The following is a 17,712-nucleotide window of genomic DNA, read 5'->3' on the forward strand; positions in this document are numbered from 1 at the left end:
AAGTTTCACTATTTGGGATCGATCGTTGGCATTATATTCAACCCAATCTTGGCAGGCAAAACGGTATGTGGGTAGTCTCGAATTGATGAAATCCAAGGATTGAGGTAGAGAGCCATCTTGAATGCCATTGAGCCCATTTGACTTCTAAGCCGTCTCATCAATGACCCCACCAGAGGTTTGGAAAACGGATTGTTAACGAAGTTTCTGATCTCATGTATTGCCAGTAACCAGCCCATGTAAAAATTGATGAGTGGCATATGCGCTACTTGTAGTTTTTTGTAAAAACGAATATCGGCTCAAATGTCTCTAGGTAATGCTCGATGAATTCTCAGTTGGATGAAAGATCTGTAGGAAACGTTGATATTGATTTAAACTTTTGTTCTTTGTTGTTCATTCGATCCATCTTCTTACCTAGTTCTGGAAATTCCTGTCCGAGCAGGATGAAGAAGGGTTTTTTGCTCAGAAAATCATTTTATAAATCCCTCCCGCGTTTGACACCAAACCGGAGGATATGTCGCTTTATGATATTCGAAAATGGTCTTGTATTTTACATTTTTACGGCACTTAGCAATTTCTGTCACTTTTTACACGCTTTTATCCACGACATCGAGACTGACCAGTTGCAAAGAATGCACGGAACACCTCACGAGATTTATGTTCTCTCATGCTTGATCGTGGAAATCGTTAGCGATTTTATCTGCTATCTCCTCAGCGATTTTGTTCGAATCTTCATATTTTTCCTCTTCACATGTTCGCTGATCAAGAATAAATGAGCGGTTATTCAACCGAATGGAAAGAATATAGTGAGCAGGAATCCGCATGAGTGAAGCATTACCATTTGTCAATTCAGTTCATGAGCCCGCGATATTCGTGATGAATATAAGTGTGTCAAACTTTACTAATGGTTATTGCTATTCCGAATTCAAAAGAATGATATGATTATTTGCTGCACTGCCAGTAATCATGAAATCCACAAATACAACCTTCTTTTATAACAACGAAACATGCGATGTAAGCGAGCGGGCGGAGCAAGCGATGCAAATATTTGGCTTGTCGATGAACGAACATCGCACAGAGAATAAACCGCTGTGAACATTCACTAAGAGCACATACTGCGGCCACAGATTGCTTGGATTATCAGAGATGATGATGTATTGAATTACGCAAGTTTTATAATATAAATTGAACAACATAACAAAAACAACTGAAACTGAATTCTCAATCTCCAGAAACCCGTGACATGTAAGACACACTACAATAGAGCAAACTTATGATCGCAGTGGTTCAAGGCTCCTACAGAAGAAGACAAATAAGACATACATAAGCATAAAATCAACCATCAAACTCATATTTCTTTACACTGTCCCATATTCTAATTTCGGCAGAGTACAGATGCACTGTGAGAGCAAAGATTGCTTTTGCGAATCGACCAATCAGAACGCAGGATTTCCGTTTGGATAATGCTTGAGATTCTTCAATTATTCGATAGTTGATTTCATGGTAGATATTATTATCTTCAATGTAATAAATTGTTATGGAATACCCAAACCGATTCACGCAATAATCTCGTAAATCCCTCATGAAATGGCTAAGCAATAAGCGTTTGAAATTGGACAATTTCCACGATGCGATCGATTTTCGTTTATCGATTTGTACCTCGAATATGTTCCCGAAAGACGTAATCCTATGCCAAAACATGAAAAAATACGACTTGAATAGTGTTTACATTAGTAATGTTTATATGTGATTAACGGTTTTATATCCACTCCTGATATGAATGAATATCAAAATTTGGGAAATTATCATCATATTAAAAAAGACCATAAATCCGAAGACACCCGAGACAGAATCGATTCTACGTTGTATTGCTCTAATCTAAAATATAATTTTAGATTACAAATTTATGCGTGATTCCATGATCGAGTTTGAGAGTTGCACAATTTGAACATCAGAGTTGTGATATGACACCATATCGTTGATAAGTAACATCTATTCAAAATATTACAATTAGTTTAATACCCTTACTATCACAAAAGAACAAATTTCTTACCTATACAAAATGAAATTAAATAATTTTTACCCATTTATTTAACTGTTTCCACGACGAACCAAGCTAACAATGTAAGGGTAGATTTTAGACAATGCAGCAAATAAACGAATTCTGTTCTGAAATAAACTTCACAAATCACCACGAGTCCAACATAACACAAAATGTTTAAATTTCTTTGAATAAAAAATCAATAAAAAATATTTCTTGTGTATATTTTCCCGGAACATTTTCTCTATACAACTAAGATTTTTTAAGCCAAATCTTTTCAATTAAAGTATGTTCAAAGTTCCCTCCTAGTTGAAAATAGTCCAGTCAGATCGATCCATCATTTGCTCAGGTGAATATTTTGAACCCCTGATCAAAAGAATACGACATTTGCGGTATTTCGTTATTCGATTTTACAACTCATCGTTGCGTTTAGTTTGGTTCGTCGAGAAAACAATCTCATCTTTAGGTAACATAATAAACTATCAACAATGAGAAAACTAACTCTAAAATACACTCGGTATACAATCCTACAAACGAAAAAACACTTCCTACCGACGAAAAAAAGTGCGACTTTCTGCTGTTAAATGCATTAGAGCCTGCTCACTTACATGCTCTTTGTTAACCTTATCCATACAAATTAGATTCTATATGTTCACAAAACTCAAAAACTTCACGTTTCTCACGATTCCCGCTTCCCGCAAATCACATATCATTCAAACACATTTTCAAGAATCCAGCATCCAACGCGTCTCTGGATCACACATTCATCCTCTCTAGAACACCCCGCGGAAGGAGTAATGTGTCGCCATCGTTTGCTGCTGCTGGTGCTGTTGCTGCGTGATGTAGTTGTAGTTGCAGCTATGGTTGTTGTTGTTGTGATAATGGCTTTGATAATGCTGATGCTGCTGCTGATGGTGTGAGTTGTAGTGATGATGATAGTGGTAGGACTGCTGGCGCTAGGAGGTCGGCGTTGATGGTGTCGGTGCTACGAATGGTGTCCACTTGAGACAGGTGGGATCGATCTTTGGCATATTGCCGCGCCGTTTCACCCGCTCCTCGTACTCTTCCAACACATCCTGTAAAGCGAGAAGAGACAAAGAGAGAGAGAGTGTGTGAATTGAAAGATTGTATCATGTATTTATCCTGTGCTGATTCTACATTTCTGGCAGCAATCATCACCAACCCCGAGCAATATAAAATTATACGCCGAAACCATGTTCAGAGATCAGTTTGCCGGGAATGGATGCACAAAAGACCCCCGCCCGGTGCGAATTCAATTATAGCCTCCGATCACAAAGAACAATTCTGCCTCCCCTAATTTCTTATCACAAGCCATTCGAACTGACGAATTGATTACAACATTCCACAGTATATATCAGGAATTACGATGAGAACTGTGTAGCGGTAGTTCAGATGCGCACGAAACAAAATGGCAATGGAAACGATAATTTTACGAGCCATCAAAAACATCACCTCACAATATACTTTTTGTTTGGCCTTATTTTTACACAATTATTCGTTGTTTTATTTTCGTTTGTGCATGGTGTCAATCCGACTAATCGTTACTGACATGAAGAATTTTAGGAATAACGCTTATAATGGTTTGAGAATTTTCGGCTGCAAAATGACCCATAAAGGGTTCCATACAGAACTAGACATAGAGAATCTAGTGGTTGAATCATTTAATCTTTATCGACTTCGATGCTTTATCGTTATTTCAATTTTGGCCCCGGATCCGAACTCCATCCATGAGATTTTATATAACGTTCAAATGGATTTTTTTCATATTTACCCGTGTTTTCTTAATTTATTTTACTGTTTCGACTAATTCAGGATGATTCTAAAGATTCTACTTCATAATATCACAGTACTTCTTAATAAGCCCCAACTTCAATGTATTTGGATCTATTATTATACACCGCGTTTCACAACTATAGAACCACTCAATTTTTCCGAGTTTCCAGAGATATGTAAGAAGTCGGTTGAATTGAGTTATATAGTGTGGGGTATGATGAATATCTTCATTTATAAGACTGGCCATTTGAAATTCATTATTGTGTCCAGGCGCGAAACATTTAAAAAAAACTAAAATTCCAGTGTTTCATAACTATAGAACCAGATGGAAAACCTCTCGCTTCTTTAGAAAATTAACGTCAATTTCACATGAATTACAATAAGTTTCTAATTCATAGGTCATCTTTAGCTCTCAATCAATTCAAATAACTCATTCGGGGTGGTTTCGACCTAGTCGCGCCATGTTGTAGTGTGTATCTCGTTCTACGCAGAGGATACTGCTCGTTTAAGCTCTTCAAATCACTCATACTGCTTGTAAGCTGCATCTACTATTCGTACGATCACTACTCATAAGATCTTGATAGGGTTTTGATTTGGTAAACAAGCTGGCCAGTCCAGAATTTGAAGCCTCTATTCATTAAACCATGCCATGACCTTCCGGATTTTATCAATTGATGCCAAATTATCCAGTTAGCATATTGTTTTTGATGCGAAAACAGCATTAAATGATTCTGAAGTACTTCGTTGCACTTCTGACTATACATTCGTATTGATGGTAAGCTATCTAAACTAGACCTCTTTGAGAAAATTCTCCCCAAACCATAAATATCACATCTCCAAAACTATCGGTCCAAAAACTAATGTGGAGCTGTCCCATGGGTTTCACTATTTCAGGAGAACTTCTCTGATAAAAAATTGAAGGAGGTTGTGTCTAAGACACGACCGCATTGTTGACGTACAACTACGCTGTTATTTTATATATGTCGCTTGCTTATAACTTCGGATATTATTTTAAAATGGTGTGAAATTTTAAACTCTTTCTCATGCTCAAGATAAGCGCAACTGTCATCCTTAGTGAGGAAAGTTTTGCTACTGGCGAGCGAATCCAAATCACATACAAAATTCCAGAACGACATTTACTTTCTTGGTGACTAAATAAACGAAATAATATCTTTCTGTTAATCTCAACAACCTCGAAAAAAGTAGCATTGCTTCATTATGATCAAGATTAGCGCAAATGCAATTGAAGGGAGTTTTGTGACTGGCACGCGAACCCAAATAACTTATAACATTCCAGCACGACATTCAAGATCTTGGGTATTCCCCAAATAATGTTTTGGCGCACAACCTTAACGCCTGCTTCGCAAGAGTGTCCGTTCAATGCATTGATGCAATGTCAAAGGCACCAACGAAGCCTTCATGATGACGAAAAACAAACAATGTTAACTACTTGGTAAAAGACTGAATATTCACCTCAGCAGAGATTCATTAATAATACCCTAGCGCAAATATTTCCATCCCGCTATCTCTCCTCCTTGTTTATATTTATCATCACGGCTGCAATATTTCAACCACCAATGCACACGGAAGCAGATACAAATGGGGTTTCAGCGTAGCGAAGATGCACTATTTTTAAGAACGGATTATGGAGCATGCATGTACGTACACAAATATTCATATATCGATGACTTGAAGCATCTAAATATACACACATTTTTTCTCCGTTTTGCACTCTTCGCAACAGAAGCCCTTTCTGATAATATTATTCTAGATTAGCTTTCCTGTCATCCTAAGTGGAGAGTTATGCTACCATCATGCGAAACCAAATCACACACAAAATTCCAAAAAACAATTATTTTCTTGGTGATCCGATGATAGCTAAACTCGATGATTCCCCACCCAATTGTGTAGCTCAGAACCTTAATGCAATGGCATCAGTTTGATAGAGACGAATGAACTTCCAGAGTTTAAAGACTCTTTAATTCAACATCATCATCATCATCGTCAGTTTGATGCAATGATTGCAATGCCAGAGACATCAGCGAGTGAGTAATTTGGTCGCGTCCATAGCTCAATCCGAAACGAAGACATGTGATGACATAGAAAAAACCAGCGATGTTCATTGCTATGAATACAAAACGAGACTAAAAGTTTGCCCCAGTGAAATCCACTGTTCATACTCTAGGCAAAAATTCCCCTTCGTACTTCTTCTTTTCCTTTGTTCATTAAATCTTACGATTTCGTTATTCGTAAGATTTAATTCGTTGCTCGTTATTGACAGCTCTGTTCGAGAAAGCACACAAATGGACAAAACAAATGTATGGAGAAATGGGAATGCTTCCAATTTTCATCAATTTAAACCGTATACAGATTATGGGATAGTAATGTATAGCATATCAAACAAATCATAGAAAATTTCCGATTCGATTGGTATGCAAAAATTAGCAGCAAAAATAGTTATTAACGTTAACTTTACTTCATAAAAAAGTGACCTGTTTTCTGATTTGTCACCCTTGATGAAAGACGTAGTTCTACGTCAAAAGAAATGAAACCTTAATAGAACTTCTTCATACTGGAATGACTTACAGAAAGTGTCATGTATTTTTTTTTGTTTTGTTTTGCTTATTCATACTTAGAGTAGTGCGGAGCAAAAGTTGCGCACGGGGCAAAAGTGCGCATTGGCCTTTTTGAAGCAAACAAGCATAAAAATTCTACAACAGTGTATTCGTTTGATACATTATTACACCAGCAGCTCATACATATAAACACGATACATTTCATGAAAGTGGCAAAAAGTTATGAGGTAAAAAATGTTTTGCGATGTTTTGGTCTAATTTTGACAGTTTTGGAGATGACGATTTACTTGTCTAAAATAACTGGAAAGTTCGGAACTACACTGTCAAGGAAATCTTCATTGTATAGTAGATGATAGTGCGTATTCGTTTTTGTGAAAAAGGTCAAGAGCTTTTTTTAAAAATTCGATTAGTTCAAAAATTGCTTGTAGGGCAAAGGTGCACGGTGCTTTGGGGTAAAAGTTCCCACTAGCGTTTTGCTCTGAAAAAAAATATAAAATGTTTTCAACAAAATTTTTAACGGGACCCACAGGAAGAAAGCTGATTTGACGAAATGCACTACAGAAATGCTCAAATGGCCCGACAGAGACTTCGGGAGGGAGTCTCGAAGTGTCGGATTGCGGCAGACCTCGGTGTTTCTGAATCAGCTCTGAGGAAGAGGCTCATATCAGAAAGTGATTTACGATTTGAATCTTCTTTTATTGACATTTCTACTTCTGCTGGGATGTGTCAGCCAGCACCTAGGGCGGTTCAGATAGGTATTTACGAGTGAGTGTGAGTTACGAGTGAGGATCTGACGAGGATCACTGCAGGGCACAGGACAAAGCTTTCTATGGTATGACTCTCAAAGATTTACGGCGCATGGCGTTCGATTTTTCGGAAGCCAACAACCTCCAGCACGAATTCAACAAATTTGCAAAACTAGCAGGAAGAGATTGGGCTTCTAGCTTCATGTGGAACCACCGTCTGTCTCTTCGAACCCCACAACAGCGCAACGAAGCAACAGCGCTCCAAGGCAAAGCGTCGGAATTCTCAGAACCGTAATCCAAGATGAGGAACAAAATAAACAATTGCTTAAAAATAATTCAAAATTAATTTTAAATGAAAAATGTTTTTATTTTCACTATGCATTCAATTCAATAACGGTTATATTTATGTTTTCACAATGAACTTCAAATCAATTTTTTTTTTTCAACAATGAGTTTCAAATATTTATAAACTTAGCCCCACTATGGGGCAAAGGTGCGCATTTGTCTTTTTGTATTAAAATAGGTATTTGTCCAATTACAAACACAACTCGAGAAATGCTTGTACTACGTTTCGAAGGTAATATATATTGTTACAATTTGGAAAGCTAACGGGATTTCATTTGCTTTTATTTCAAGAGTTATTGGACGACAACAGTTAGGTGCGCACCTTTGCCCCGCATTACTCTATGGCACCCCCCACCCCCCCACCTTAGAGAGGGGGAGGAGTATCGTACCACCATAGAATCATTTATTGCACCCTAAAACCTCCACATGCCAAATTTCGTTTCATTTGCTTGATTAATTCTCGAGCTACGCAGAAATTTGTGTTTCACTTGTATGGCAGCTCCCCCTTAGAGAGGGAGGTGCAGTGTCTAACCACCGTAAAAAACATTCATTGCACCCTAAAAACTCTACATGCCAAAATGCAGAAATTTGTGTTTCATTTGTTTGGCAGCCCCAACCCCAACCTCTCCTTGCATTATTTTTCAACCAATCCTCGTAGCACGTATCAAATCCAACGGCACTTTCCACGAATTTAATTTATTGTACTAACTTGAGAGACGCATTATCACCATTTATCACCTAGTTGTGCCTCGCGAAATGAAACGTTGCATTGTGCAGTCTCGAATCGTGACTTCATTAAGTTGAAAAATACCAAATTGCACCTTCAAGATGTTTCATTCATGCTACGCAACGCCTAGTAATGACTCAATGCGATTTGAGAAATCGATCAAATTCCCGTTCGCTTTCCTTTTAAAGACACTCATTAGCGAGAGCGATCGGGCACGCGTGCCTTTTTTTCAGAAAAGGTCATTTAGAAAATGAAAATGTGCACGCTTCATTTTTCACACTACCTGTTGGCGCTGCCGCGGCAGGATATATGAACACTGGAAGCGTGCATAATTGCCCAACCACGCGATCCGGCTGGGCCAACGTAATTCCCAGTCACGCGGACTTTCGCGGATGCAACAAGTAGTTGTGTTTGCATTCTCGAAATGTACAGCCGCTCTGAATCATAGAGTTTTGCTGCTGGGGGCTGTGTGCTTTTTGATTAACTTTCATTTGGCCCCCGAAACTGGAGGCCGTAGGCAAGAACCGCGGCAGCACAGGACAGCTGCAGAAGATGAGTTCCATCCCTGCACAGTAATCAAGTCATTATCGTTGGTGCAAATTTCGTCAGTTCTCCGTACACATGTATTTTGGTGTAATTGAGTTTTTTCGATATTCGTTACTCGCAGCAGAAGCGTGGTCAATGGATGAGGTATGCAAAAAAGGTTGCCCTGGTGGAGTTTTGTTGATTATCGTTTAAATCTCCGCTTCGAGGAAAGTCTCGAATGCAACATTACGACATGAAAATTCGCCCAATAATATATCATACACCCGATTAAACTTTTTAGATGATGAAATGTTACTACAGGAACTTTACATTCTTGGGATTTCTATGTCAAATAACAGGCCTTGATCTGTTCAGATTCAAATGATGTAATGCTCCATCTTATAATGCATTGGTCACCCATGAGCTGCGCATCTAGGATCAAAGGAATACGATTGAGCAACCACCGCATTCACCTGATCTTGCACTTTGTGACTTATTTCCATTATGGACTTAAAAAATTTAAGGTATAAGATTATAAGGTTAGGTATTAGGTATCAACATTAGGTATACCCAGAATAAAGTTCCTGAAAGTCTTCAAGGAAAGGATCAACGATTGTTCGCAATTTTCCTCGTACTATATACAGCACAGTGATGTTTTTAATGCGACCAAGAATATTATCGGTTCAGGTATAAAAACATAGCCTTTTGAATTAGTAACGTGAATTAGACGGAATCACTAGACCTCTCCAACATGGAGATCAATTGATCCTTCCGGAATACTCTGTTGCATAAGGCCAACGTGTGGCTGTGCGTACCACGGAAGCTCAAGAAACCAAATTACGATAGGTTATTTCCGACGGTAAGCCGTCAGCAAGAAACCAGACCCTTTTCATCGCCTAAAGCATACTAATGAGCCTTTCCAAGCACAGGCCGACCACTATCATTGGTTGATACGAAACTCGACACGATGCGCCGTCGCTGTGGCTCAGACAAACCGTTCTCTAAATCCCGGAAACGTCGATCAGAACCACAATTATCTGCTAATTAATAAGAGCCGGGCGCACGCTCTTTCTCCCGCTCTCAATGCCATACGAAGTGAAACGAAGAAAAAGAAAAATACAAGTGACGCGGCCACCCTCTTCGATGGGATACTTTGGCCTAAAAGCAATCATATTGGCGCACACCCGGTGGAGCGATGCTGACAGGACAGGATAATACTTTATACTCCATGATAGCTGGTGAATTCTGCAGTCATTAGAATAATATGAAGGCAAACGCGAAAAAGGCGTAATTATCAACGGAGACAGCATCAAAGACGTTAATCAGCACATTCTTATCGGTTAAATGTAGTTAAATGTGCAAACATAATTGAATCATCATTCTTATCTTGAAGTATCCTGTCCCACTTTACAACGAGCAAAATGGTCGCAATTCCGTTTTTGGGCTGCTCTTTTCGCGACGACCAAAATACACACAGATGCATCGACGCCTTGCATCTCGTTCAAGTCTCCATGGAAAATCGAATGCGACATTATTAGCCCAGTTAGTGATACTGGCGAAACAGTCAAACAGCCTTAGATTGAAGCGGCAGATGATCGGAGAGAATGCTAATGTAAGTAGCCGAAATATTTGGCAGCTGTCAGACGCTGCTACCTTCTGCTGCAAACCCGTTCAACTTACGAGCTTAACTAATTAACCTACCACAGCGTGTCGCCTGCCAAGTTTTGAACCAACCTCTACAAAATGATGATCATTCGGTTAAATGTATAATGATACCAACAATTAGGTATTATTTATCCAATAATGGAGCGTTTCATTCGAGTTCTTCAGGTGTTTCAGTAAATTGCGTGATTTGGAAAAATATTTTATGGAAGGATAAGATAAATAACTCTGCCGAAATGTATCAAGAGAAATAATCTGGTGTAAATTAATTTGTTCATTCTTTCAGCTGGGCCTCTAATGGTACAATAATTTCGTTTTCCACTCTGAGAACCCCGAATTAAACCGTTTAACGATGATGCATAAACGAGGGCTTAAAAGAACGTAGCGGTGAAACCTCCCTTTCAAAATTGGTTTTTGAAACGCGAAGCGTTGCGCGAATGGCTTAGGACCGACTTTTATTTCTATTCCATAGTGAGAAAGATTTCCGGACTTGTCTTCTTGGATGGCACTTACATTCACAGTGGTATTTTTGCACTTTTGCGTTCTCAACGTAGGTACTACTTGCGTCATTCGTATTAGTAGTACTTAGTTGAGATTTGTATGCCGGATAACACGCCTTGAATGTATTCTGGAGTGGCAAGCTCTAGAATACGCGTGAGCACAGTGCAAATCGGAAGAAACTTCCATTTTCCATATTTTGCATATATTTTTTCATTTGATTGAATTTCAGAAAAAGCGGACCAAACGCTCCAATGGGTATCGCATCGAGTAATTTCACTACTCTGCTAAGGGTCCTAGACTCAACGTGAAAGCGTTAATACCTTCGAAAAGTTTTTATCCATCGGTGTTTATTAGATTTAAAGCCTGTAAAAAGGCATTGATTGACAATTAATAACAAGAAATCATTGAGAAACTAGCTGTCCTGAAAAAGTATTGTATTGTAAATGTATTCAAATGTTTGTGTGATCTATAAAATTAATCAAATTTATCCTATAAAATAGAACGAGTCAAACGATTTGAACGAAAATGTGTTTATCCTGTCGAAAATGACGATGCGCGTTTACATTCGATAAACAAACGTGAAAGTTAGAGGCTCTTGTATTCTATTAAGAAGGCGTATGGCGTATCTCATCAGACGAAAATCTTCAAGGAATCGAACGTAAGTATAAGTTCCGGTGAATTCTGATCGGATTCAGAAAAGAGTGAGGTAGTTGATCAATAGAGGAAATCACATCATCGATTTGTAATCATCATATTTTGTCGAACTACCCAAACTAGAAAAAAAAATATAGTGACCTTCCGCTTTTTCGGCTGGTTTGTAGCCTGGACTAGGGATTATTAACCGGTTTTACCAGTAATACCGGGTCATTTTCCATTACCGAATTACCGGTAATTTCGGTAATTTTAATTTTTACACCATAAATAACATTCGCCTTTATGCCGCTTTGAAATATTACTCTAGAATCTAAATAAGATCGAAAAATCCAACTGGCACTGTTGCGCCGATTCTACGACCTCCGACCTTTTGTTCAAAAATAGCTGCTCGATGCCCTCGAACCAGTTCTGATCGCGTTGAACTGCTATGCCGGAAGAACTGCACCCTTTATGAAACTGACGTCGGATTGCAATTTATGCTTGAACAGCTATCTGCATTCTGCTCGTGGTCGTAGCACGATGAATGATAACTAGATGTCTTCTATCAAACTTCACGGACTGCATTGAACAAGCAGGCATTTTAAATCATGATTAATTAAATTTGACGATTATGGTATTGATTAAGTGGCTGCACAACAGGCGGGAAAAAACCCACTGGAAGATGCAGAATCTGTTGAGTATCAAGGAAAAACTTGATGATTGAATTGAAAATCCTCAGACATGTTTTCGTACAGAGGGAATTTGAGGCAAATACATGGCAATGGTATTCGATGCTCTTCGTACTATACGCCCAACATCATTGGACTCTGAACGTTCTCTTCTGGAAATTTCGGTAGAGGGAAATCAGGGTAAACCCGACACCTCCTGATTTTTCCAATTAGAAGAAATCTTTTGCAAATTTTCCAATGTCCTCTGTACACACTCGCCATTTTTTACGTTCCGATTCACCTTACAGCTGCGGAAGTCGCGTTACTGTCAAAACAAACAACACAACAGGGCCGGTCAGCAAACAGGAGTCAGTGTAAAATTTCGCTAGTGGAATTTAAGTGTTTTAGTCGGAAAAATTTGAAAAATTGGATACTTCTGTGAGCCTAATTCATCTTAGATCATTTTTCAGTGTATTTTGTGAGACGGTAGGTGGTTTTGTTGATTATCGATGATGGAAAACGTTGTTTTGAAATTTAGAGCCAATTCGGGGTAACACCGACACCTTCAGTCAGGGTAAAACCGACACCTGGTTTGTGTTCCACTGACAGGAAAAATGCGTCCTTGCTTTTGTAGATGTATTGTGCTCATATTTGGAAGACAAAACGACAGAACTGGACTGATGAAACAGCCAAAACCAACATTGAACAGGGCTTGTCAACAAAAAAAGCTTGGAAGATCTTCAACGCTCATCGGCACACCTCCCGTGGTTGCTCTCCCAAGCTGGAATCAAAACTCTTGTGTTTACTCCGAACCAGGAGTAGGAATTTGTTCATCACCTGCTTATTGTAACAAGTTTACATTCGTTTCTTTAAAGGTTTTAACCCGACAGGATGTCGATTTCACCCGCACTCTCATTTATTTCACCTAAAACATCAGTTTTCCTACACGAGTTCGAGTTCTACTCAAAAAATAATCAACAGATACTGCAGAATAGTTCATGAATAGTTGAAGAGAGGTTCTGTAACGATTTGAAGTCTGAGGAACATGGGAGGTCTTGGAAATATATGGAAATCCTTAGGGTGTCGGTTTTACCCTGATTTCCTCTAATGAGATCCGATTTAGATTAGAAGACGACAAAATTAACATTGTTTGTGTCTCTTAGTATTAATTTAAACAACAAACTAAATTGCAAAATCCTGCAAAATGTTTTCTTGTAAACTAATCATTATCAATAAAAGCCGTTTCTTCAAGAAAATCGTTTAGTTTTAAAGTATTGTTTTACCGGTAATTTACCGATTTTACCGGTAATGAAATATTCATTACCGAATAACCGGTTATTGAAATTTTGGCACGGTAATGCAATCGCTAGCCTGGACCAACGTTGGAGGAACATCGGGAGTGAGAACTGAACTCGTGACCTTTAGCGTGAGAGGTACGGATGTTAACCACTACGCCAGATCACCTCCTGAATATGTGGATGAGGTGATCCTCGCTTTTGCCATTCAACCGAATACTTCCAGCAACGTGTGGGACCAAATACGCGTAATGTTGTTATGAGGTTCATTAATGACTTTTTTTTTTGTTTGAACACACGTGCCTTAATGTCCTGACAATGCATTTCGTACTGGTATATCAATATCAAAGGCTGTGTCGGCGCTGCTGATGATAGCGTCTCGCAAGTGACTGTATTCTTCCCGACACCGCTTCTGTTGATACGCTCTTTGCCCTTGCATACATGTCGACCATGAATTGATGCCATAGCTCACGACATCGGAGAATGACACTGTCCTGACCAGGTCGAATCATCATCTTCTCCTCCAGCCATATGTTCATAAATATTAATTCAAAATGAGTAATGCTATTCATAATGAATAAAGTACCTGTGGCGAGATTTTGTTGTTTAATGTTTTGTTCTGCATGGGGCCACCCTAATCGGTATTAAGTATACGATACTCTAGCTTTACAACCTATTCGTCGGCCTACCAAGTTTTTTTTGTGAATAATACCATTAAATGTGTCATAGTTAGTTGGCCCTAATCTCTGTCATATGGGATTCAATAGTACGGAGCCTGTGGTACGAATATTCCAAGGCACCCTCTGCAGTAGGTTGCCCTTACTGTGTTACCGCTGGGCACTGGTACAGCGGACTGTTATTTCCCTACATGCACACGGAATACAAATGATGGAAGTCGTATAAAACAGAACAAAACAGAAGAACCAAAGAAATAAGCGGATACAGAACGTCAATCTTTCTTATCGAGCAAGTCATATATTTCACCAGTTACTTTCAACACCTCAGGAAGCTTCATGCTCGCTGATATGACATAGTGGCCACATAGTGACATGGTGACCTGAAAAAATAAAAACAAAATTCTGGCTTAAAATTCTCTGGGATGTCTACTTTACTGTAGTTTTTGTTCCAAGTTTGCCCGATGCTCCGTTCCGAAGTTACAAGCCAATTAGTGGACCTAAGTCCTTACTTAAAGAGCGCGTGAAGAATGCGCGCAACGCATACATAAGTCGCTTGCGGGAATGGATATCCTCATGGCTACCAATGCTTCCAAACAATATAATGGATCAACATATCGAGATTGATTTTTGAATTGGTCTTATGTGTACTTGTCGATCAAAGATTCGAACAACTTGAATCGCTTACTATCGCGACCAGAGCAGTGGATTAGCAATTTTGATGCATGCAACCAAAAGTCAAAAATTTTGGAAACTGCAGCAAATATAGCAACCTGTAACTTGAATGATGGTCTACAAGGAGTTTTGGAGGTAATGAAAGAACCCGCAAGTCGCAAGTCTAATTTGGCAACAAAAAAGTGACAGGAAGATCACCTTTTGAGCGTTGAAGGACAGTTTTATGGTCCAGGGATTGCAGACTGAGGATACGATGTAAAATAAACTAAATAAATGTATCTAAAATTTAAAACGCGTTTTTCTCGAAACCATGTTTAGCAAACTGGTGGGAGTTCTACATCCGGTACGGTCTATCCGATTTTAATGATTTTTTCTCAGATTGTCTACAAAATTTCCTGTCATCGTAGATAGGATTTTTTCGATATTTTTTTTTTGGGTAATGTTTTTGTTTCGATTTTTGAGGCAAAAACGCATTTTTTTACAAAAAATCTTGCCATTTCGTTAAACATCCTACGTACGGACAGGAAATATATCGAAGATCATGTAAAAAAAACTATTGGTTAAAATCGGTCCAAGACCAGTTTACAAGGCTGTAGCTGTAATGGTTCAACAAATCGGTTGCAGCTATTTAGGGAACCGTCCAATTTATTTTTTGTTTGTTAAATATATATACCTAATAAAACTGTGATATCAGATTAATCATAGTAATTTATTTTCTCGTTGAAAAAAATCGCGAAAATCTCATGTGTTTTATGGTGTTCATAGTGTATTACCTCCTTAAGTCCGTTGGACATGACACAATGAAGGCACATCACTTCATTATCTGAACCGTGGGTTGTACGGAAATCGTTAGTAATGTAAGTTGTAATTAGGTCCCTAAGGGCAGGGTTGTTGTCTAACCAGCCACTAGCAGAATTTCAACTGGCCTTAGAGGGAATAGATAAGAGAATGTTTATGAACCGCAAGCTCAGATCAAACAGTCGAACACAGATCTGCATCCTGGTTTGACCGGAAATGAATCAAGAATAGTTGATCGATATCACTTTAATTCGGATGATACTTGTTATACGACTTGTTTAGAGTGACATGGACTTGCAACACTCAGACCGCCCGCATGAAATCTAAATTGTTTGTTCGAGGTTCGCGAATTCAAGACAGTCAACGGGTCTTGGATCGGAAGATGTGAAAACATGCTTTTTAGTCTGCTAACCAGTGATGAGTTGAAAATTTCGAACAATGGCTCATACAGAGGACTTCACTGGATAAGAAAATATATGTCATCGGAATGTTTCCAAAAAAAAGCTGCAATTAACTATCCTCAGTGTAATGTGTATTTTCGAATCGTATGGCGTGATCCTCTGGAAGTTATTGGATACACGCGAGACAGTTGATCGGCACCGATATCAGCTTTGCATAGTGGCCAAGAAAGTGGCAGATCCCAGATCTCAGTTGTTAGCAATACAATACTTTGTTGCACGATAATGCGCCCCCGTAGTTACGAAGGCTCAGAAATTGAGCTTACTCGGGGTTAGATCATCCTCCGTATTCACCCGATCTTAGGCCCAACAGATTATCTCTTGATGAGTTTCATGTACCATCGCATGGAAGTAGGGAATTAAGGAATTTTAAGCAGGAAGTGATCAGTATTAGTATTTCAGCAGCTTGTCACCATAATTCTTTGCTAAGGGTAGAAACCAACTCAGGACTAGGTAAAGGTACGTTTTAGCAAATGATAGGAAATACGTGTCTTGAAAACAGTAGCAAAGCTGCAGGATGGTAGGAATATGACATGAATCTAAAGAAATCAGAGAGGCAGTGTCTTAGAATATCAACAAATACTCATGAGAAACGAATTTGATCTTATTTCAGTTTAAATGACTTGCCCTGCCCTCATTATATTGATGACAATAACAAACGAGTTCATTTTGTTCATATCGCTGATGCATGAACAAATTTGCTATAATGAATGAATGCGGCATTGAGTGATGTTCATAACTTCGCTGTTATTTATACTTTGAATATCAAAAGCAACAAATTGATGTTCATCACATTCGAAACGATATTCGTTCTGGCATTGATTTTGAGTCAAAATTCAAAAATAAAAAAATAGTCAGGCTGAACCATTTGGAGAACAAAAACGCCAGAGTTCCATGAAACGAACTTTGCAAGAAATCGCGCAGGATTTTGTTTGGCGAGACGGTAATAACGGCATAAATGAAAACCAACCGCACACAGCTGCCTCATGTTGTAAGTAAACAACAGCTGATATTCATTTGGCTAAAATGAAATTCAATTCAAAAAAATATCAAAAAAATCTTGAATAATCAAGATGAAAATGACACTGGATGGAAAAATGAACTTCGAAACATATTGAAGAACAAAAGTTCATTTGCTCATATTCACTGGTTGTCTGGATCTGTCATTTTGATTTTCGTTTGGAATATATAGGTTTTCGATGCAACCTAGCACGAAAATCTGTGCATTTGAGCTCAGCGAAGATAATTTTTTTCAACACTCCAGAGAGATCTCTTAGTCAAGAAACAAGGCGCTATGTGGCTTCTCTTATTGCATTCATTCATTCTGCGCCTCAATGTAGGCAGCATACCATTACAGCAAATTGTAGAGGAAAAAAACAGTGCAACTCCTTCATCTCCCAAGATACACAACCCCTTGAAAACAACGATTGTCACAGACAGATAACAAAGATAACAAAAGTACTAAATAAAAGGACATAGGCAAGAAAATTCGTGAAACTAAGAGATCGAACGTAGGTCTTTATCTATTTAGGCATGGATTGTAACAATGTAGATGAATGTCTTTGGCTGACGCAAGAAACACAAATAGAAGACAGAA

The 17,712-nt window shown here is 38.6% G+C and overlaps 1 protein-coding gene across 1 annotated transcript in view; it reads right to left on the bottom strand.

Moving 5' to 3' along the window:
- Positions 1-1,992: 1,992 nt before the first annotated feature.
- The window catches only part of LOC129777755 (histone acetyltransferase KAT7), a 224,144-nt gene continuing 208,424 nt past the window's right edge, over positions 1,993-17,712 (bottom strand). Inside the window, exon 9 of the mRNA XM_055784217.1 lies at positions 1,993-3,114. Coding sequence (XP_055640192.1) covers positions 2,995-3,114 — 120 coding nt within the window. The 3' untranslated portion in view covers positions 1,993-2,994. The remainder of the gene's footprint in view (positions 3,115-17,712) is intronic.

This window comes from Toxorhynchites rutilus, chromosome 3 (genome assembly GCF_029784135.1).
Source record: "Toxorhynchites rutilus septentrionalis strain SRP chromosome 3, ASM2978413v1, whole genome shotgun sequence".
NCBI lineage: Eukaryota > Metazoa > Arthropoda > Insecta > Diptera > Culicidae > Toxorhynchites > Toxorhynchites rutilus.